Below are 23741 nucleotides of genomic sequence, written 5' to 3'. Positions count from 1 at the left end.
CTGCTATACCTGTGTGTCTAATTGACACTGGAATCCTTGGAAGTAAAAGAACCTCCATTTGGTGCCAGTATATGTTGTTATAAATAAATACAGTGAACATTGGGAGAAATATTTTGCAACATTAGAAACTAAGAGGCAAAATGACATCTACTTACTTTTCTGTCAGTTCTTTGTCCATCATTTCTATTGAAATATTTCTAGCATCCTGCAAAGTCATCTCAATGTATTGTTAAAGTACTGGAATGAATCTCCACAAATACAGAAGTTATGAAATAGTTTATTAGTATAGAGCCTTCAATTTGGCACCAAACTACTAATAATATTTAGGCATAAATTGGAGATATGTTATTAATGAGATAAATATGTATATATATATGGATATATATCTATATATGGATTGGGATTGGCTTAAGGGAAATGGCAGATATTCGGAGGGAATCATTATCAGAATTTCTTTAATATTTTTATACAATAATTGTATAAAATCAAAAAATTAAATGATAGCCAAAATTTATATCATAGCACAGCTTATACTATATTTTTTGGTGTTTCTTTAGGCCATCTGAAGAAGGAACATTAAATGGTGAGTCTGTGTGGTAGATTTAATGTGAAAAAAATGACAATCTTACATGATCCGTTATAGCAAACACCACATTATTCTAGGTAATACATTTTAGACTTCAAGCTAGAAAAAGCCAAGGTAGTGAAGAGTTCTTCCCTCATATAGTTTTTCCTTACTATAGATGTTTCACAGACACATGAACCACCCTGTGAGTGATACCTATTTACTGTCACACTTCCTCCCGCCACTTGGTCTCTGCTATAGAGCCTGCTCCTTTTCTAATATTCCATCTGTTGTAACAAATGAAACTTTTAGTCAGCTGAGTTATTCTTGACCACCTTGACTTTGTACTCACAAAGTCCTGTTGCATTTACTTCCTATGTGTCTAAAATCCATCCTCCAGTATACATCCCACTGCTCCTTTCAGCTTAGACCACTACTTTTTCAACCTTTTATCGAAGTGTATAGTTCATACAGAATAGTACAGAATTCAGTAAATTCTTACAAAGTAAGTATAGCCATGTAATCAGCACCTAAAAACAATTTTGCCTATATCCCTATTCCTTTGTTTCTACTTCTTACAGTCCCTCCCCCTACAGCAATAGTTTCACTTATTTTGGAGTGTATGTGTGTGTGTGTTTGCATGTATGTGCATATTGGCTATATAAATGAAATTATACAGTATATACCGTTTTGTGTCTTGCTTCTTCCTGTTAACATATTGTTATAAAATTCATCAATATTGTTGTGGATAGTGGTAATTTGTGCATTCTCACTCCTATATAAAATTTCCTTATGTGAATATATTGAATTTACTTATCCATTCTGCTATTTGGTGGTCATTTCAGTAGCTTCCACTGTATGGTTATTATGATTTGCTGCTATAAGCATTCTTGTTCTTGTTGTTTGATAAGCATATATATTTATTATTGGCATATGCCTAGGAGTGGAATTGTTGAGTCAGAGTTAGCATGTGTTCACATTTGGTAATTACTACCAAATAGGTTTTCAAAGTGATTATACCAGTTTGGGGTCCCTGCCTATAGTTTTACTTCTTGTCTATGTTCTATTCTGCCACCAAAATGATTTTTCTTCCCTGCCCCCGGCTGAGATGAAGTCTTGCTCTGTTGCCCAGGCTGGAGTAGAGAGTACAGTGGTGTGATCTTGGCTCACTGCAATCTCCGCCTCCCAGGTTCAGGCAATTCTCCTGCCTCAGCCTCCCGAGTAGCTGGGATTACAGGCGTGCACCACAACGCCTGGCTAATTTTTGTCTTTTTGTAGAGAGGGAATTTCACCATGTTGGCCAGGCTGGTCTCTTAACTCCTGACCTCGTAATCTGCCCACCTCGGCCTCCCAAAGTGCTGAGATTACAGGCGAGAGCCACTGCAGCTGGCCTGATTTTTCTAAAAGATCTGATCTGGTCACTCCTCCACTTTACATTTTTCCCCGTTGTTGTTTAGTAAAACCCATTGTTCTTCCCTAATGTATTAGGCTTTTAATTCCCCCCCACCCCGCCACCTGCCCAATATTAGGCTCTTAATTCCACGCCCCTCCCCGCCCCGCCAAGGCAGGATCTCTCTGTCACCAGGTTGGAGTGCAGTGGCACAGTCTTTACTCACTGCAGCCTCAACCTCCTAGGCTCAAGCAATCCTCCCACCTCTGCCTCCTGAATAGCTAGGACCACAGGTGGGCGCCACCTCACCCGGCTAATTTAAAAAAATTTTTTTGTTGATATGGGGCCTCGCCATGTTATCCAGGCTGGTCTTGAACTCCTGGCCCCAGAGCAATCTTTTCATCTCAGCCTCCCGAAGTGTTGATGATTACAGGTGTGAGCCTCTGTGCCTGGCCTCCTCTTAACAATTTGACATTCCTTGCTTCTGTAGCTTCACCTCCTGCAGTTATCCCTATATTCTTGCCCATTAATTTGTAGTCTTAGCTGCATATTCAGATCATTTGTAGAGAATCATTTATGTGATGACACATACCTACAGAATTAGAATATTTTGGAGTGACATCTGAGTGAGTGTATATCCAAAAAGCTCTATAGGTCATTCTGATGTGTATATAATTAGTCCTATTCATACAAAACTGTGTGTAGTTTCCCAAGTGTAGCATGTACTTTAACACTTCCATGCCTTTGTAAATGAAGCCCTCTACACACCAGTACCTGCAAAATACTCTATTTTCCCCCTTCTCTTACTCTGAGATAGCCTTTGATGTCTTCTCAACCAAAAGGCATTAGGTACTCCTTCTATATAGTCTTACAATATGTGTACACATGTATGTGTATATGCACATTTTACAGTATATTTTTATGTTTATTACACAGTATTAAAACTGTTGGCTAACTTCCTTTTCCTGCAAGACAGTAGGTTTCTTTTTATTTGTGTTCTAGAAACTTAGCACAAAGCAGATTTGACTTGTCTTTGTCTTCTTGCTACATTTAAAGGTCAATTCCACACACACAACAAAAAAGATGGGGAAAGGGCTTTTGATGGGTATGTTTCACATTCCAGAAATTCATCTTCTCATGGTAGACCTGCTAAAATAGTTACATGGCTACAGTCCTCAACCCCCAAACATCAGAATCAAAGAGAGATTTTTCTTTTTGAGTGGGAGGTATGGGAAGAGTGAGTTTATGGCAGGAGTTAGGATAGTGTGCAGCATAATGTGGTCTTCACTTGTGGGTATCTAAATGCACAGCTCTCACTAATCTGGCATAACGAAACAGGGTAATATAGCACAGGGGACATATTTTATCCCTAATTTTTTCTGTTTTTGTGAGGAACAGTTACATGATGGAAATTGAAAATGATTTTATGAGAATATCCAGGTTAAAATTTTTGCTGTACTAGTACTTTTTAAATGGTCTCATTTGTTTTTGCCATTCTAGGTCTCACTTCTCCATTTAAGCCGGCTATGGATACAAATTACTATTATTCAGGTCAGTAATATTAAAAACAAAATTTAATAGTATTTTGAACCTTTACGGATTTCATTATTTCTCTCTCATTTTTATGCAGCTGTGGAAAGAAATAACTTGATGAGGTTATCACAGAGCATTCCATTTACACCTGTGCCTCCAAGAGGTAAATCCAAAAATTAAAGAAATAAATAAAAGTGAAAATTAACCCTTTAATGATTTTTAGCTATAATATAGAATGTGGGTGGGATTACATTAAGAAGTATCAATTTCAAATAAAATCTTAATCTGACTACTACAAGGGTGAGGTATGTTTGAATAGAAGAAGGGAAGCATCAGAAGTGTTGAATTTCTCCATTACTGGCATATTCAGAAGCAACAATATATTCTAATTCTAAAAAGTTCTTGATCCACTATCTGGTAATGTATATAAATTGACATCACAGTGTCCATGAAACAGATAGCTCTAACTTCTAAGTTTAATTCAGAAGTGTGTAGAATTTCAGTTGCTTTTTTAAAGGTTTTCTCTAAAATGCTCAGAATTTCAAAAGTGCTTAACATTATACATGAATTCAAAGATATTATGAAAATATCCTTGATTTCTTACCTCTTGCTATTACATTTCTTTTTATAAAACTACATCTTGGTCCATTTTATCTTCTGTTCCTTATTTAATCAAAAATGCCTGCTAATTTTTATTTTACTTTGTTGTTTTTAAAAAGTCATAATTTAATCTTAAACTGTTTCCATTTATGTTGCAGGGGAGCCTGTCACAGTGTATCGTTTGGAAGAGAGTTCACCCAACATATTAAATAACAGCATGTCTTCTTGGTCACAACTAGGCCTCTGTGCCAAAATAGAGTTTTTAAGCAAAGAGGAGATGGGAGGAGGTTTACGAAGAGCTGTCAAAGTACAGTGTACCTGGTCAGAACATGATATCCTCAAATCAGGGCATCTTTATATTATCAAATCTTTTCTTCCAGAGGTGGTTAATACATGGTCAAGTATTTATAAAGAAGATACAGTTCTGCATCTCTGTCTGAGAGTAAGTGTCAGTGAATGTTTAATAGTGGAACATAATTTAAGCTTTATATTTTAACTTCTGAAATATCAATAAGCCAAATATAATCTTAGTTTAAATATTAAACAAGGGTTCTCCCCACCCCTCTTTTACAGGAAATTCAACAACAGAGAGCAGCACAAAAGCTTACATTTGCCTTTAATCAAATGAAACCCAAATCCATACCATATTCTCCAAGGTAAATCTTTAATTTTTTTTCTGGGATCTTTTATTATATGGATAGCAGTCCCTTTTGACCTTCATTTTTGATATTGAATATTTAATTATCCATTTTGTAGATCATTTAGAATTTTATTAACAAAACTGCTAGTAATATTTGTAACTATTTTTTATAAGGTTCCTTGAAGTTTTCCTGCTGTATTGCCATTCAGCAGGACAGTGGTTTGCTGTGGAAGAATGTATGACTGGAGAGTTTAGAAAATACAACAATAATAATGGAGATGAGATTATTCCAACTAATACTCTGGAAGAGATCATGTTAGCCTTTAGCCACTGGACTTATGAATATACAAGAGGAGAGTTACTGGTACTTGATTTACAAGGTAAATTTATTAAAATATTGCTAAGGTGAAATTCTGCAGTAGGTTCTCACCTATTCATATGTTATACAGAATCTGCTAATTTATAGATAGATAAAATCTTAGGCCAATAGAAGCTATAAAAAAGCAAGTTAATCACAGTCATAGCATATAGCCATCAAGGCCTTGAGTAATAGAATCTGGCTATCTTTTTTTTTGTTCCCCCGCCCCCCGCCGCCAAGACAGAGTCTTGCTTTGTCGCCCAGGCTGGAGTGTAGTGGTGCAATCTCAGCTCACTGCAACTTCTGCCTCCCAGATTCAAGCAATTCTCTTACCTCAGCCACCCGAGTAGTTGGGATTACAGGCACCTGCCACCACGCCCAGCTAATTTTTGTATTTTTAGTAGAGACAGGGTTTCACCATGTTGGCCAGGCTGGTCTTGAACTTCTGACTTTGTGATCTGCCCGCCTCATCATTCCAGAGTGCTGGGATTACAGGCGTGAGCCACCACGCCCGGCCTGGCTATCTTAATTATTGTTAAGATAATACAGATGTTTTGATAAGCAAAAACATGTAAAAATTCCCTCTTCTAAGATATGCAGTCTAGTATTTCAAAAGTATAAAGACTGTTTCTTTAAAAATAACAAATATCTCTATTGTTCCTGGTGTTTATATGTTACCTGTTACTGTGAACTAAACTACCTAAAAATTTAGTGTATTTAAAACAACTGCCATTTTATTTCCTTATAGTTCTTTCATTCAAAAATTTGGATGAGATAGAATGGGAATATCTCTTCTCTGCCGTCACCTCAAAAGGCTGAAATGGCTGGAGACATTGAACAGCTTGACTGGAGTCAAATGTCTGAGGTCTCTGTTCACTGTCAGCTAAATTCCTCAGTTCTTCAGTGTTCTCTGTCCACATGGCTAGCCAGCTTGGGCTTGCTCAGAGCATGGTAGTTTCAGGTATTTAGACTTCTTACATAGCAGCTGGCTGCTTCTAGAGAGAAGGCAGAAACTCTGAAAGCTAGGCCCAGGACAGGCTGAGATGCCTTCTGCCCCATTTTACTGATCAAGGCAACTTATAAGGGTAGTCCAAATTCAAGGGGAGGTGAAGTAGATTCAGCAGTTGATGGGTAGAACCACATGCATCTATAGAGGAAAAAATTGCTCATAGCCATCTTAGCAGATAGACTGTGTCATACATATGAAAGAAAAAAAAGAAATGGTGACTGCAAGAGGGCAGGTTTGCTTGGAGTAATGTCTGCTGAGCTTCACACTGGGTCAAAGGAAAGTTAAATTGAGCAAGTTGCCAGCTCTTCTCTTCATTATGGCTTCCATAATTTTTCTTCCTGAAGAGCAGACTTAATTTCAAATGTAAACACAGACCAGATTTTAAATCACATGAGAACAATTGTTTAGAATGTTTATTACTCAGTGACTCTTTAGTGTACAGGTATAAATATAAAAGATTTGTTGAAAAGCAAACAGGTATTGATTCAGCTCAAGAATGAAAATCTATGTAAAAACAACTATGCTTTTTTCAGTAGTTCATGCCTTTATAATAATGATTAAGGGCCGGGCGCGGTGGCTCAAGCCTGTAATCCCAGCACTTTGGGAGGCCGAGACGGGCGGATCATGAGGTCAAGAGATCGAGACCATCCTGGCTAACACGGTGAAACCCTGTCTCTACTAAAAAAATACAAAAAAAAAAACTAGCCGGGCGAGGTGGCAGGCGCGGGAGGCTGAGGCAGGAGAATGGCGTAAACCCGGGAGGCGGAGCTTGCAGTGAGCTGAGATCCGGCCACTGCACTCCAGCCTGGGCGACAGAGTGAGACTCCGTCTCAAAAAAAAAAATGATTATGGTGGTGTATGTAGTGAAAAACTCTCTGATGTCCATTACGAGGTAGGCCAATCCAATTAGGTTTAAAAATTACAAGCATACATTAAAGATACTGCAGGCTCAGTTCCAGACCACTGCAATGAAGCAAAATATTGCAATAAAGCACGTCACATGAATTTTTTGGATTTGCAGTACATATAAAAGTTATGTTTACACTATACTGTAGTCTACAGTGTGTGATGGCATTGTGCATGAAGAACAGTGTACGTACCTTAATTTAAAAATACCTTATTGTTAAAAAATAGTAAGAATCATCTAAGCCTTCATCAAGTTGTAATCTTTTTCCTGGTGAAGGGTTTGGCCTCCATGTTGATGACTGCTAACTAACTGGTAGTTGCCGAAGTTTGCGATGACTGCAGCAATTTCTTTTTCTTTCTTTTTTTAAAAATAGAGGCAGGGTCTCTTTCTGTTGCCCAGGCTGGAGTGCAGTAGCTCAATCACAACTCACTGCAACCTCCAACTCCTTGGGCTCAAGCCTATCCTCCTGCCTCAGCCTCCTGCGTAACTGGAACTACAAGCTCACGTCACTGCACACAGCTAATTTTAAAAATTTTTTGTAGAGATGAGTGTCTAACTAGGTAGGTCAGGCTAGTCTTGAGCTCCTGGCCTCAACCAGTCCTCCCACAGTGCTAGGATTACAGGCATGAACCACCGTCTGGCCACAATGAGGTTTGCCTCATTGATTGATTCTTCCTTTCATGAAAGATTTTTCTGTAGCACACAGTGCCATTTGATAGCATTTTACCCACAGTGGAACTTCTTTCAATATTGGAGTGAACCCTCTCAAACCCTACTGCTTTATCAACAAAGTTTATGTGATATTCTAAATCCCTTGTGATTTGAAGAATGTTCACAGCATCTTCACCGAGACCGAGTAGATTCCATCTCAACATAATGTTTATTGAATAATTTTTACATAGGAATATCTTAGATGATCACTACAAGTTAAACAATGTAGCAATATGTAAAGAACAAAATGTTCCCATCTTTTTTATTCTCTACTTCTGTGAAGACATAAACACAAATGGAGACTTTTTTCCCTCTTTTTTGTTATTTTGTTTTGTTGTGCTGGTTTTACCCCAACTGGTATCATGAGAATTTTTTTTTTTTTTCACTTTTTTTGTCTGCCTAACAGTATATCATGGACATTTTCTAGAGTTATTTCTTTAGTAGCTGCATGATAGTCTATAGTGTAGCAGCTATAGCATGATTTACATCTGTGTTGATAGATATTCACTCTACTTTTAGTTTTTTGCTTCTACAAACAGTGCTTGCAGCAAACCATACTCATGCACTGCTACTTTTATTTCCATGAAGTAAGTTCCTTTCTTTTTTTTTTTTTTTTTTTTTTAAGATGGAGTCTTGCTCTGTCGCCCAGGCTGGAGTGCAGTGGCGCAATCTCGGCTCACTGCAAGCTCCGCCTCCCGGGTTCACGCCATTCTGCTGCCTCAGCCTCCCTAGAAGCTGGAACTACAGGCGCCCACCACCACGCCCGGCTAATTTTTTTGTGTTTTTAGTAGAGACGGGGTTTCACTATGTTCACCAAGACGGTCTCGATCTCCTGACCTCGTGATCCACCCACCTCGGCATCCCAAAGTTCTGGGATTACAGGTGTGAGCCACTGCGCCCAGCCCAATTTTAATTTTAATAACGACTGCCGGATTATTTTCCCAAAAGCTTATCAGAAATCATACTCAGCATTCTATGGAAGTTCCCGCTTCTCTACAGTCTTTCCAGTATTTAATATTCTTAATGTTTGCCATTCTATTGGATGGAAAATAGTATCATGTTTTAATTCTGGTTTTTCCTTTTGTGAAATTAAACCATTTTATTAGATTTTGTTCTAATGGGTTAAATATTTGTGATTATTCAAAATATCAGTAGGTGTTTGTGTGTGTGTGTATGTGTTTATATATACACACATGAATATATGAGAGACTGGAAGGATTTAATCATACTTCTGGAGAGGGTTGGAGGTGAAGAAAGATTTTCACAATCTTACTCTTTATGTTACATGAATGTTTTGCAAGAAAATGTGATATGTATTAATGTGTGTGTTTTTTTCCCTTAAATCCCAAACACTTTTCTGAGACGAATCTCACTCCGTTGCCCAGGCTGAAGTGCAGTAGTACAGTTTCGGCTCACTGCAACCTCCGCCTCCTGAGTTCAAGCAATTCTCCCATTTCAGCCTCCCCAAAGGAACTGGAACTACAGGAGCTCCCCACTACGCCCGGCTAACTTTTTTTTTTGTATTTTTAGTAGAGATGAGGTTTCACCGTGTTGGTCAGGCTGGTCTCAAACTCCTGACCTCAGGTGATCCACCCACCTCAGCCACCCACAGTGCTGTGATTACAGGCGGAGCCACTGCGCCTGGCCAATCCCAAACATTTAGAGTCCTATGGATTATTCCTTTATGTACCAAATTGTTTTTTGCTAACTAAGATGAAACAAGGGCAGATTGACCAGACCTTTTACCAGGAGGTATTTGCATACTTGGCACTGTAGGATAAGGAACTTATATGCCTACCTACCAACTCTGATGTTTAACTCTTATTCACATTACAAGGAGCTATGCCTCTCCCTGGTAGAATGCCAGGGTCATAAATCAAGGTATGAAATATCAAAAGAGAAGAACTACACTCCTTTGAATAGTTTAACATAATGATTGGCGATACTATAACATCTCTTAAGATGATTTTTATTATGCAGATGTCAGTGTTTGTGTCAATTATATAATGTAAATTATTTGTCTTTTTTATATACATATACAAAGGTGTTGGTGAAAATTTGACTGACCCATCTGTGATAAAAGCAGAAGAAAAGAGGTAATAAGTTTTAACTATTTCATTAAGGCATAATTTCACATTTTACAGTTGTACCTGCATAAACTGTCCCTTTTTTTGTTGTTGTTTTTGTTTTAATTACCAATTCTGCAGATCCTGTGATATGGTTTTTGGCCCAGCAAATCTAGGAGAAGATGCAATTAAAAACTTCAGAGCAAAACATCACTGTAATTCTTGCTGTAGAAAACTTAAACTTCCAGGTAAAAAATTTCTTAATCAGTTGTAACATATAAATTGTTAACGAAACTTGGTTTCTACAGTACCTCATAAGGCCAGAGGTACAAAGGTTTAATGTAATGGTCTCTAATTGTGCCAGCTTCAGCAGCTCCTTTGCAAATACATATTGTTGGTTATAAATGAATCTGTGTGTTCTTTTTTCTTTATACAAAGTTCATTCATTTAATGCATTATGTGTCTGCAGAATGCCAGGAATTGTGCTAGGTGTTGAAAGTAGAATATCGAACCAGACAGGTATGTCCCTGCCCTCATGGAGTTTAGCCTAATGTTGAATATTGACAAGACTAGCAGGGAATTACAGGACCGATAAATGCCAAGAGAGACGAAAAAACAGAACAGAGTGCTATAGAACATGTAAGCAGGTCCCTTAACTCAAACCCAGGTCAGGGAATGATCCTGGGAAACTAACATATTTGCCTTTACTTGGAGAATGAATAGACTTTCAAGTTAGCCTTGTGGAAGAATTGAGAAAAGGCTGTTTGATCAAGCAGAAACAGGAACTGTAAATATATTGTCTCATGATATTAACATCTTTGTATGTGGTGAATAACAAGTTATTATTTAATCATAAGTTAAAGCACAAACCCGTGGTTGTCTCTCTTTGATGTGCATCATAGTCCCCTGTGGAACTTTAAAAAAATTACCCTGCCAGGAGCAGTGACACATGCCTGTAGTCCCAGCTACTCAGGAGGCTGATACCAGAGGATCGCTTGAGCTCAGGAGTTCAAAGCTGTAGTACCTTCTTCAGCCTGGGCAACATAGTGAGACCCTGTCTCTTTTAAAAATTAAATTTTTAAAAAAATTACACATGCCTGGGGCCCACCCTTGAGCTGTTTGTTTGTTTTTGAGACAGGGTCTCACTCTGTTGCTCAGGCTCGAGTTCAGTGGTGCGATCTCAGCTCACTGCAACTTCCACCTCCCAGGCTCAAGTTATCCTCCCACCTCAGCCTCCCACGTAGCTGAGACTACAGGCACGTGCCACAACACCTGGCTAATTTTTCTTTTTCTTTTTTTGTAGAGATGGGGTTTTGCCATGTCACCCATGCTGGTCTCAAATTCCTGGGCTTAAGTGATCCACCTGCCTCGGCCTCACAAAGTGTAGGATTACAGGCATGAGCCACCATGCCCAGCCCTTGTGTATTTTTGAAAGTCCCACTTTGTATGACCAGTAATGTAGTAGTTAGGAGCTTAGACTTGAGAGCCAGTATGCATGGCTCCAGAGAATACCTCCATCACCAAGGATTTTTTGAGGACTTAACGAGTTGGTTTTGTGAGATATTTAGTCCTAGCCATGTAATAAGCATTATTAGGTATGTAAATGGTACTATTTTTTTAAATTTGTTTTTTATTTATTGCTAGTATACAGAAATACCATTTTTTTTTTTGAGCTTATGTCCCTGCAACCTTGCTTAACTCCCTTTTGTAGGAACTTTTCGTAATAGACTTCTTGGGATTTTTTTGTGTAGACAGTAAAGACAGTTTCTTTTCAACCTGTAGTATCTTTTTTTTTTTCCTTGACTTTTTGCACCGGCAAGGATTTCCAGCACAGTATAGAATGCGTGTAGTGAGGGTCAACATATTTGCTTTGTTTCTGATGTTAAGGGAAAGCATTCTGTCTTTTCACCATTAAGATGATGTTAACTGTAAGGATTTTGTAGATGCACTTTATAAGGCCGAAGAAATTTCCTTCTACTCCTTGTTTCTTGAGAATGTTTATCTTGAATGGATATTGAATTTCGTCAGATGGTTTTTTCCTGCATCTTTTGGTATGATCATGTGGTTTTTCTCCTTTAATAGGTTAATATAGTGTATTACATCAGTTTATTTTTTTAATGTTGAGCCAGTCTTGCATTCCTAGGACAAACCACGTTTTGTTGTGATAAATATCTTTTTTATTTATTGTTAGATTCAGTTTTTAATAATATGTTGAGGATTTTGCTTCTGTGTTCATGAAGAATATTGGTCTGTGGTAGGTTTGTTTTATGGGGCACTATGTTTGTTTTCTTTTAGTATTAGGATAATACTTATTTTAAAAGTTCTATTTTCGGGAATAGATTGTATAGAATTGATATTGTCCCTACCATAAATGTTTGATAGGATTGTCCAGTCAAACCATCTTGGCCTGAAGTTTTCTTTGTCACATGGTCTTAAAACTAAGCATTTAATTTCTTTAATACAGATAGGACTGTTGATTATCAAATTCTTCTTGAGTGAGTTTTGGTAGTTTGTGTCTTTTAAGGAATTGGTCTGTTTCTTTTTAATTGTCAAATTTGGGGACATAAAGTTGTTTATGCTGTTACCTTACTATCTTTTTAATACCCGTTAGGTCTGTGGCAAATCCTCTTTTTCCCTATCGCAGTTTTTGTCTGTGCTGTTTGTTTCTTGATCAGCCTGGCTAGAGGTTTACCAGTGTTATTGATACCTTTAAAGAATCAGTTTTCGTTTTTATTGTTTTACTCTATTGCTTTTCTGTTTTAAATTTATTTGATTTATTCTTTTTATTATTTCCATGTTTATACTAGCTTTAGGTTTAGTTTGTTCTTTTTCTAGTTTATTAAAGTAGAAACTTAGATTATTGATTCTCAGATCTTTATTTTATTTATTTATTTATTTTTGAGATGGAGTCTCACTGTGTCGCCAGGCTGGAGTGCAGTGGCGTAATCTCTGCTCACTGCACCCTCCACCTCCCAGGTTCAAATGATTCTCCTGCCTCAGCCTCTTGAGTAGCTGGCACTATAGGTGCATGCCACCACACCCAGCTAATTTTGTATTTTTAGTAGAGTCAGGGTTTCACCATGTTGGCCAGGATGGTCTTGATCTCTTGACCTCGTGATCTGCCTGCCTCAGCCTCCCAAAGTGCTGGGATTACAGACGTGAGCCACCACACCTGGCCTCAGATCTTTATTTCTAACAAGAGATTTAGTGCTATAATTTTCCCTCTAAGCATTGTTTTAGCTCCATCCCTCAAATTTGGGTATATTTTATTTTCATTTTTATTTACTTTAAAATAGTTATAATTTCAGTTGTTATTTCCTCTTCAGTGTATGGATTGTTTAGAAGTGTCTTGTTTAGTTCTTACTTTTAAGTTTTCCAAATGTCTTTTATTGATATCTTTCTTAATTCTATTATAAAAGAAACATACTTTGTACTATTTCAATTAAATTTTTTTTTAACCTTACAGGTTTATGGAGCTGGGTTTGGTGGCTCACACCTGTAATCCCAGCACTTTGGGAGGCCGAGGTGGGTGGATCACCTGAAGTCAGGAGGTCGAGACCAACCTGGCCAACACAGTGAAACCCCGTCTCTACTAAAAAATACAAAAATTAGCTGGATGTGGTGGTGGGTGCCTGTAATCCTAGCTACTCAGTAGGCGAAGGCAGGAGAATCACTGGGACCTGGGAGACAGAGGTTGCAATGAGCCAAGATCGCACCACTGCACTCTAGCCTGGGCGACAGAGCAAGACTCTGTCTCAAAAAAAAAAAAAAAAAAAAAAGTTTATGGTCTCTGATCATTCCATGTGCTTTGGAAAGTAATATATATTCTGCTATTGTTGGATGGAGTATTCTGTAAATATTAATTAAGGAAAGTTTGTTGCTAGTGTTCAGATTTCTTATATCCTTGCTGGTTTCTGTGTATTAGTTCTATTGATTAACTAGAAAGGAGGTCTCCAAGTATAATTGGATTTGTCTGTCTTGCTTTTCAGTTCTATCGGTTTTTCCTTCATGTGTTTTGAGGTGTTGTTCTTAGATGCATACACATTTACTATTGTTAATGTCTTCTTGGTGAATTGATTATTTTATCATTGTGTATTAATAATATCATGGTAATTTTCCTTATTTTGAGGTATGCTTTTTCTAACCACTCCAACTATCTTTTGATTAATGTTTTCATCATATACTTTTAGCCAATCTTTTTTTCAAAACATACACACACACATCTATATATAATTATGTTTAAGGTGGGTTTCTTGTAGACAGCATACAATTAGGTTGTTGATTTTATTTTAAATTTAAACAGTTTCCATTTTTTAAGCCGGCACGGTGGCTCATCATTGTAATCCCAGCACTTTGGGAGGCCGAGGAGGGCAGATCACTTGAGGTCAGGAATTCGAGACCAGCCTGGCCAACATAGTGAAATCCTATCTCTACTAAAAATACAAAAATTAGCCGGGCGTGGTGGTGGGTGCCTGTAATCCCAGCTGCTTGGGAGGCTGAGGCAGGCAAATTGCTGGAATCCTAGAGGCAGAGGTTGCAGTGAGCAGAGATCACACCACTGCGAGACAAGAGTGAGACTCCATCTCAAAAAAAAAAAAAAGCAGTCTGGCCCAGATCCTTCATTTTCTGGATTATATAATTAAAGTTGAGATGACTTGCTCATTGATACACTTACTAGTTAACAACATAATTAAGATGAGCTATAATTGTGTTTCCACTGTTCTTTGTACAGTAATTGCAGATTAGCTTGTATTCCCTAAAGCCATACTGATATAGTCTTGAATTTAAAATTTATCAAAAATAATTAATGTATTTGCAAATATGTGTTTGGATTATTTAATATAGGCTGTTTCTTAGATTAAAATTAACAGTTTATGATTCAGTGAGGTCAAATATTTTTATTTTTTAAAAAATAAAAAATTAGTTTATATTCTGAGTATCAGTTATGTTTTATATGGAGATAAAAATATAAGGGTTTACACCATGGCACACATATACATATGTAACAAACCTGCATGTTCTGCACATGTATCTTTTTTTTTTGAGGCAATAGAAAGAAACATACATATATATGTTTATGCATGATTTGGTTAGTTTATAATGTTGATGTTACTGCATTATTTCCAGTTCTGCAACTATTTTCATATATGTCCTAACTTCTTAAGTGATTTCTTCCTATCCCATACCTATAAATATGGTTATATACTGATCATAGCAAATTTATCTGGAGACTTATTTCCCAAGCTCCTGTTTCTGTTTAGCTACCTATATTTCTATTTGGACACTATTTTATTTTATTTTATTTTTTGAGACAGGGTCTCACTCTGCCACCCAGGCTGAAGCAGAGGGGTCCAACCGTTTGGCTTCCCTGGGCCAAATTGGAAGAAAAATTGTTGGGCAGGCACCATGGCTCATGTCTATAACCTCAGCACTTTGGGAGGCCGAAGTGGGCAGATCACTTGAGGCCAGGAGTTCAAAACCAGCTTTGCCAATATGGCAAAACCCAGTCTCTGCTGAAAATATAAAAATTGGCCATGTGTGGTGTCACAGGCCTGTAATTCCAGCTACTTGGTGAGGCTGAGGCACAAGAATCACTTGAACCCGGGAGGTGGAGGTTTCAGTGAGCCGAGATCGTGCCACTGTACTTGTGCCTGGGCAACAACAAGACCTTATCTAAGAAAAAAGAATTGTCTTGGGCCACACATAAAATACACTATCACTACCATAGCTGATGAGCTTTTAAAAAAAATTGCAAAAAATGCCATCATGTTGTAGGAAAGTTTATGAACTTGTGTTGGGCTGCATGTGGCCTGTGGGCCGAGGATCGGGCAGACTTGCTATAAAGCATCTTTAGTAACGTGTCCAATCCAAAATTCTTGATTTACATCTCCCACCCTACATAGAACTCTGTTTCCCCATCTCATTAATGGTTACCCAATTGCTCAAGCCCAAAACCTAAAGCTATCCAATCCTCCTTTTCCCTTGCCCTTCATAGCCAATTCATCAAATTCTGTCTGTTCTAATTCTGAAATCTCCCTAGAATTCATCTGCTCTTCTCTGTCTTCATGGCTAGCACCCTGTTTCCTGGACTGCTGCCACCCATTATCTCACAAGACTTTTCATAGTCATCAGAATAGTTCTTGAAACAAATCTGATGATGTTTCTCTCTTGAGACTACTTAAAACCTTCCAGTGGATTTGTATTGTATCTGTACTTCTCATCATAGCTTGTATCTTTTAAATAAAGATCAGTAAACTTTTGTAAAGGGCAAGGTAGCAAATATTTTAGGCTTTGTAGGGCCATGTGGTCTGTCCCAGCTACCCAATTCTACCATCGTGGTGCGGAAATAACCATAGACTGTAAACAAATGAGTGTGACTGCATTCCAGTAAAACTACTTACAAAAACAGGCAGCAGGCCAGATTTGGCCCACAAGCTGTAGCTGACAATCTTGGACCATTAACTGCTGCTTGAGCTCAATTTCTAATAGTTTTCCTCTCGTTCACCTTGCAGAAGCCACCCTGTCTTCTTACCATTCTCAAAGCACGCTAAGTCCATTTCCTTCTGACAGTCTTTGCAGTTAACCCTCCCTCTGCCTAGAACACTCCTCCTAGAGCTTTGATAGTTCACTTCTCAATATTCAGGTATTTACTCAAATCTCTTCCTCTGGCTTTCCTGCCCAGACCTGTTTGAAAGAATCACCCTATACCATCTTCCATCTGTCCCTCACTATAAATCACTACACTATTTTCTTCAGGGCACTTATTTTATTTTTGTTTTGAGACAGAATCTCACTCTGCCGCCCAGGCTGAAGTGCAGTGGCATTATCTTGGGTCATTGCAATCTCTGCCTCCTGGGGCTCAAACAATCCTCTCACCTCAGCCTTCTGAGTAGGTGGGACAACAGGACACACCACCACACCTGGCTAATTTGTGTATTTTTTGTAGAGATGAAAGACTTCACCATGTTGGCCAGGCTGCTCTTGAACTCCTGACCTCAAATGATTCTCCCACCTTGGCCTTTCAAAGTGCTGGGATTATAGGCATGAGCCACTGCACCCTGCCTTCAAGGCACTTTTTACTGCTTATAATTCTGTTATTTTTCTGTTTGCTTATTTTTTTGTCACCCACTAGAATATAAACTCACTGAAGTCAGGGACCTTGTCTGGTTTGTTCACTTCTACATTCCCACGCCTACATGAGTTTCTGACTTATGGTCAATATGTAATTATTTGTTGAATGAATGAATGACTTTATTTTTATGTGTATAAATTTGGTGACTACTGAATTTATAACAACCTAATGGAAAACAAGTCTGACATATTTGGAGAAAAATTGATTAGAAAATATTCCTAATTCAGCCGGGAACGGTGGCTCACACCTATAATCCCAGCACTTTGGAAGGCCGAGGCAGGTGGATCACCTGAGGATGGGAGTTCGAGACCAGCCTGACCAACATGGCGAAATCCTGTCTCTACTAAAAATACAAAAAATTAGCTGGGCATGGTGGTGCATGCCTGTAATCCCAGCTATTCGGGAGGCTGAGGTAGGAGAATCGCTTGAACCTGGGAGGTGGGGATTGCGGTGAGCTGAGATCGCACCATTGTACTCCAACTTGGGCAACAAGAGCAAAACTCCATCTCAAAAAGAAAAGAAAAAAAAATGTTCCTAATTCTCCATTTCTAAGAAATACTAACTTTTTTCTTTTCTCTCTCTTTTTTTTTTTAATTATTGTGGGTGTTCAATGTAGATCTGAAGAGGAATGATTATACGCCTGATAAAATTATATTTCCTCAGGATGAGCCTTCAGATTTGAATCTTCAGCCTGGAAATTCCACCAAAGAATCAGAATCAACTAATTCTGTTCGTCTGATGTTATAATATTAATATTACTAAATCATTGGTTTTGCCTGCACCTCATAGAAATGTTACTGTGTCATTTTTCCCTCAGGAGGAAATTGTTTGGTAATATAGAAAGGTGTATGCAAGTTGAATTTGCTGACTCCAGCACTGTTAAAAGGTCAATATTCTTTTGACCTGATTAAACTAATCAGTCAGAAATTCCCTATAGGATAGAGCTGGCAGCTGAGAAATTTTAAAGGTAATTGATAATTAGTATTTATAACTTTTTAAAGGGCTCTTTATATAGCAGAGGATCTCATTTGACTTTGTTCTGATGAGGGTGATGCTCTCTCTTATGTGGTACAATACCATTAACCAAAGGTAGATGTCCATGCAGATTTTACTGGCAACTGGTTTGTTGCCATTCAAGTAGGGAAATGAAGAAATCACTCAGCCTTTTGGTTAAATGGCAGTCAAAATTTTCCTCAGTGTATTTAGTGCGTTCAGTGATGATGTCACTGGTTCCCAGCTAGATGCTTACTGGGCACGGGAAGTGAAATGACTTCTTCTAATTCTAGGTTCACAGAGGTATAAGAAGCCTGAACTAAAGACCATTTTCAAGAGGGATGATATTTATGAATCAGGGTTAGGCTCCATATTTAAAGATAGAGCCAGTTTTTTGTTAAATAGAACCCAAATTGTGTGAAAGTGTTAATTGGGTTTTTTAAACATTGTTTTATCAAGTCACTGTTAAGTAGAAGAAAGCCATGGTAAACTGATATATAACCTAAATTATAAAAGGAGAAATCTAACTCACTCATCAAGGGAAGTTACCTTGTGAGGAAAGTTAAAGTACTTTTTCTCTATTTATATCAATAGTGACAACACAGAACTTACTTCTCCAAAGATTTTATTGATTGTTATATCAAATCAGAATGTAAACATGAACTCTTGCATATATTTAAAATTGTGTTGGAACATTTGAACATGAATGCTGTTTGTGGTACTTAAGAAATTAATTCAGTTGGATTATCATTATGTGATACTGGCAGATTGCAGTGCAACCTTATGCCAATAAAATGTAATTTAACAACCCCAGATATTGTTGAATATTCAACAATAACAAGAAAAGCTTTTCATCCAAGTTTTATGCTTTAATTTTTTTTCCTTTTTTTTCCTTCTTGTTTCCTTGGTACTAATTTTAATTTTTATTTGGAAGGGAGCAGTATAAAGCTTATTTGTACTCAGTAGTGTATCTCATAGATACAGACAAGGCAAGAGATGATAAGCTGTTTAAATAGTGTTTAATATTGATTGGGGGTGGGGAGAAAAAAGTGTATTACTAAAGATATATACATTTTGTATATCATTAAATCTTTAAAAGAAATGAAATAAATTTATTATTGTTTACAGATGTTTAGTGAGTTTAATCATTCTGAAAAAATCTGACATTTTCAGGGTATCAATTTGAGTATCAGTTTTTTTAAATGAACCATTTATATACCTATGTTTTTGATATCCTATCTTGTACAATGTTTAAATTAATACTCATTTCTTACTGTCTTCTTAGAAATCTGTTTTTTGTTAGGCCAAAAAAGGGCAATATGGGCTGTCTATTGATTTTATTTTCACAGGATTATAATAGTAGCTACACTTTTTCTTACCACTGCGCCCGGCTGCTAACACTTATTTAGTGCCTACTACGTGCCAGACATTACTCTAAGTATTTCACATATATTAACCTATTTAATCCTTACAACAGTGTTATAAAGAAATAGGTGTTATTATCCTGTTTTGCAGATTTGTAAATCAAGGTGTTAGAGAGGTAAAGTAACGTTCCTAAGATTCTTACGTTTATTTAATAAGCAGCAATGATAGGATTTGAACCCACGCTGGCTGCCTTTCATCTATACTGTTTTTGTTTTGTTTTGTTTGTCTCGTTGGGGCATGGTGGCTCATGCCTGTAATCCCAGCACTTCAGGAGGCCAAGGCAGGTGGATCACTTGGGCTCAGGAGTTTGAGACCAGCCTGGGCAACATGGCAAAATCCTATCTCTACTTTAAAAATACGAAAATCAGGCCAGTGCGGTGGCTCACGCCTGTAATCCCGACACTTTGGGAGGCCAAGGTGGGCGGATCACAAGGTCAGGAGTTTGAGAGCAGCCTGACCAACATAGTGAAACCCCGTCTCTACTAAAAATAGAAAACATTAGCTGGGCGTGGCATCAAGTGCCTGTAATCCCAGCTACTTGGGAGGCTGGGGCAGGAGAATCACTTGAACCCGGGAGGTGGAGGTTGCAGTGAGCCGAGATCATGCCATTGCACTCCAGCCTGGGCAACAGTGTGAGACTCCGTCCAAAAAAAAAAAAAAAAAAAAAGCTGGATGTGGTGGTATGCACCTGTATATAGTTCCAGCTACTTGGGAGACTGAGGTAGGAGGATTACTTGAGCCTAGGAGATGGAGGCAGCAGTGAGCTGAAATCATGCCACTGCTTTCCAACCTGGGCGACAGAGTGAGATCCTGTCTCAGAAAAAAAAAATAGAGACAAGCTCTTGCTCTGTTGCCCAGGCTGGAGTGTAGTAGCGTGATCATAGCTCACTGTAGCCATAAACTCCTGGGCTCAAGTGATCTTTCTGCCACTGCCGCTTGATTAGGTGGGACCACAGGCATGCACCACCACACCTAGCTAATTTTATTTATTTATTTATTTATTTATTTATTTATTTATTTATTTATTTTGTTCTATGAGTTGGAGTCTCACTCTGTTGCCCAGGCCAGACAGTGGCATAATCTTGGCTCACTGCAACCTCCACCTCCCTGGTTCAAGCAATTGTCATGCCTCAGCCTCCCAAGTAGCTGAGATTACAGGTACCTACCATAATGCCTGGCTAATTTTTGTATTTTCAGTAGAGACAAGGTTTTATCTTGTTGGCCAGGCTGGTCTCAAACTCCTGACCTCAAGTGATCTGCCTCCCCCGGCTGCCCAAATGCTGGGATTATAGGCTTGAGCCACCATACCTGGTCAACACCCAGCTAATTTTAAATATGTATTTTGTAGAGATGGGGTCTTGCTGTGTTGCCCAGGCTGGTCTCAAATTCCTGGGCTCAAGTGATCCTCTCGCCTGAGCCTCCCAAAGTGCTGGAATTGCAGGCATGAACTTGCTGCACCCAGCCTCATCTGTGCTGTAAATTATGTGCTATATTGACTCTCAATCATGATGACCATTGGTGGTTTCTGTACCATTTCCTGTTACTTACTGAAACACACCTACTCCATTAACTTCTTGGGTTAAGTCTAGAAAGTAACAGTTTACTTGTAAACCACATTTTTCATCCCCAATAAGTATTTTTTTTAGATTATTGAAGTTTATTATTATTACCCTGTGATGTAAAAGTGTTATTTGCTTAATCTCTGATTTTTTATTCTCAACCTCATCTTACTGAAGAGAATAAAATTCTTTTACCATAGTCTTAAAATGTGGAATTCTCGGCCAGGTGCAGTGGCTCACGCCTTTAATACCAGCACTTTGGGAGGCCAAGGAATCATCTGAGGTCAGGAGTTCGAGACCAGCCTGGCCAACATGGTGAAACCCCATCTCTACTAAAAATAAAAAATTATCTGTGGTTGGTGGCACATGCCTGTAGTCCCAGCTACTCAAGAGGCTGAGGCAGGAGAATTGCTTGAACCCAGGTGGCAGAGGTTGCAATTAGCAGAGATCGCTGCCACTGCACTCCAGCCTGGGTGACAGAGCAAAGCTCCATCTCAAAAAAAAAAAATGTGGAATTATTTTCTGCAAAAGTTTTCTAATAGTATACCTTCTTCAGTGTGTCGATATATGTATGCCATTATTTTACAAGTAATACATGTTGATTGTATTGGAAATTATAGAAAAGATTATATTGGATTGTTTAGAAAATGTTTTTAAATATGAGGAAAAATATAAAAATTACTCCCTTGTTCCACTTTCCCCACTCTCAAGTCAGACTATGTTGCTTTCATAGTTAGTAGCTAGCAGCCTACCCCACTAGATTATATGCTTCACAGAGGGAAGGGACCCTCGAGACTTCACCGGATGAGGAGCACCCAATACCTTGCTTGCTGCCTGGTTTGTGATGGGCACACAATAAGAAAAAAAGTCTGAATGACAAAGTGTTCTTCCATACCAGACTTCCTCTTGAAAAGATAGGTCATAATGTTGTAGTCTTACATGCTTAAGTAGACAGTCAAAGCAAGAATACTCAAAATGGCTATTTATCACTTGAAAGAAAGATCAAGTAATTATTTACAGAAAATGATGTGTCTACACAACAGGGGTTTTTGAATTTCTCCTTATTTAGCATATCTGATCTTACTGCTTCCTAGCTGGGTGTCAGCAAGGCATCTGTATTTAAAGGTTCCAAATAATCTGTGAGCTTTTTCTCAAGAAAATTCCAGGCTGAGGCTCTGGTCCTCTCTAGAATATGATTTTCTTTTTCTGACTTCTTTGGAAACTCCTTAAAGCAGAGTTCCATTCCTGGGGCCCATGATTCCACATTGGTGAGCATGGAGATGGGAGGGGATGTGGTTGTTCTTCAGAAAAAGCACACACTTCAGGCTAACAGTAAATAACACCAATGAACAGAGCACTTTCTTCATGTGCTGTCCAAACCAACATTAGGCTCTCTCCTTGTATTTCCCTTGGAATTTCTGTGTAATCCTGCATTGCAGAATTTTTCTTTCATTGTAATTATAAGTGTCAGTATACGTTTCTTAAATATGAAGAAATTTAACATTATTACACCTGAAAGTTTAACCAAAACTATTGTCAAACATGTAATCATTGTTCTAAAAAAATTTGTTTTAAGTAATTTGTATTAGGACACAGAACGTCCATACGTTGCAGTTGCTGGCTCGTTTTGTTTTTTTATTGGAGACAGTCTTGCTCTGTTGCCCAAGCTGAAGTACAGTGGAGTGATAACCTTCGCTTCCCGGGTTCAAGTGGTTCTCCTGACTTAGCCTCCCAAGTAGCTGGGACTACAGGCACATGCTGCCACACCAGGCTAATTTTTGTATTTTTAGTAGAGACGAGGTTTCACTATGTTGGCCAGGCTGGTCTCTGACTCCTGACCTCAAGTGATCCACCTGCCTCCGCCTTCGCCTCCCAAAGTGCTGGGATTTTAGGCACGAGCCATTGCACCCGGCCAACAATCGCTTGTTTGTAAAGTCTCTTAGTGTGTAGGTTTTCTGTCTCATCTTTGCCCCCAGCTTACGTTTTGAAGAACCAACTTACTTGTCCTGAAAAGTTTACTACATTCGAGATTTTGCTGATTGTTTCCTGCATGTGTCATCAACTAGTTGTTAGTTAGGTCTAAAGGTCTGATAGGTTCAGTACTGAATTTTTGGTAAGAATGCTTCATTTGTGGGGGTATATAATTCTCTTAGGAAACACATGCCTGCTTGTCTTTTTGATGGTCATTGCCTGGGTCCGTTATTAATTAGATCAGTGGTGCTCATGGTGGGTCACGGACCCCTGAGAGTCTCCCCAGGACAATGTCAAGGGGTACGTAAGATAAGGTCAAAACTTCTTATAATACTAAGATATTATTCGCCTTTTTCACTGTATTGAGAGTTGTATTGATGGAGTAAAAGCAGTGATGGGTAAAACTGCCAGAACCTTACCATGAATCAAGTGAAAATTAGAATTTTGGAAAACTTGCCTTTAACACCAGTAGCACTATAGCTTCCTAATACTTTCCTAATGAAATCAGTAGTGTTGATATTTAAAAAAAAAAAAAAAATTTTTTTTTGAGACGGATCTTTGCTCTTGATGCCAAGGCTGGAGTACAGTAGCGTGATCTCCACTCACTGCAACCCCCGCCTCCCAGGTTCAAGTGATTCTCCTGCCTCAGCCTCCCAAGTAGCTGGGATTGCAGGCATGAGCTGCCATGCCTAGCTAATTTTTGTGCTTTTAGTAGAGACAGGGTTTCACCATGTTGGCCAGGCTGGTCATGAACTCCTGACCTCAGGTGATCCGCCTGCCTCGGCTTCCCAAAGTGCTGGGATTACAAGCATGAGCCACCGTGCCAGGCCAAAAATGATTAGTGTATAATGAGATGTGTCAGTGTTTCGAAGATCTGCATAA

The 23741-nt window shown here is 38.5% G+C and overlaps 1 protein-coding gene across 3 annotated transcripts in view; it reads left to right on the top strand.

The window, feature by feature from the left end:
- Positions 1-19031, top strand: part of TRPM7 (transient receptor potential cation channel subfamily M member 7) — a 121247-nt gene extending 102216 nt beyond the window's left edge. For all 3 annotated transcript variants that reach the window (XM_073012173.1, XM_008016621.3, XM_008016620.3), the window contains 9 exons: positions 558-583; positions 3456-3506; positions 3586-3651; positions 4247-4530; positions 4662-4744; positions 4903-5108; positions 9758-9809; positions 9921-10027; positions 17528-19031. In XM_073012173.1, coding sequence (XP_072868274.1) covers positions 558-583; positions 3456-3506; positions 3586-3651; positions 4247-4530; positions 4662-4744; positions 4903-5108; positions 9758-9809; positions 9921-10027; positions 17528-17658 — 1006 coding nt within the window. In that variant the 3' untranslated portion in view covers positions 17659-19031. The remainder of the gene's footprint in view (positions 1-557; positions 584-3455; positions 3507-3585; positions 3652-4246; positions 4531-4661; positions 4745-4902; positions 5109-9757; positions 9810-9920; positions 10028-17527) is intronic.
- Positions 19032-23741: the final 4710 nt, after the last annotated feature.

This window comes from Chlorocebus sabaeus, chromosome 26 (assembly GCF_047675955.1).
Source record: "Chlorocebus sabaeus isolate Y175 chromosome 26, mChlSab1.0.hap1, whole genome shotgun sequence".
Lineage (NCBI taxonomy): Eukaryota > Metazoa > Chordata > Mammalia > Primates > Cercopithecidae > Chlorocebus > Chlorocebus sabaeus.
The sequence above is the reverse complement of the archived record's forward strand: the minus strand, read 5'-3'. Positions and strand labels throughout refer to the sequence as shown.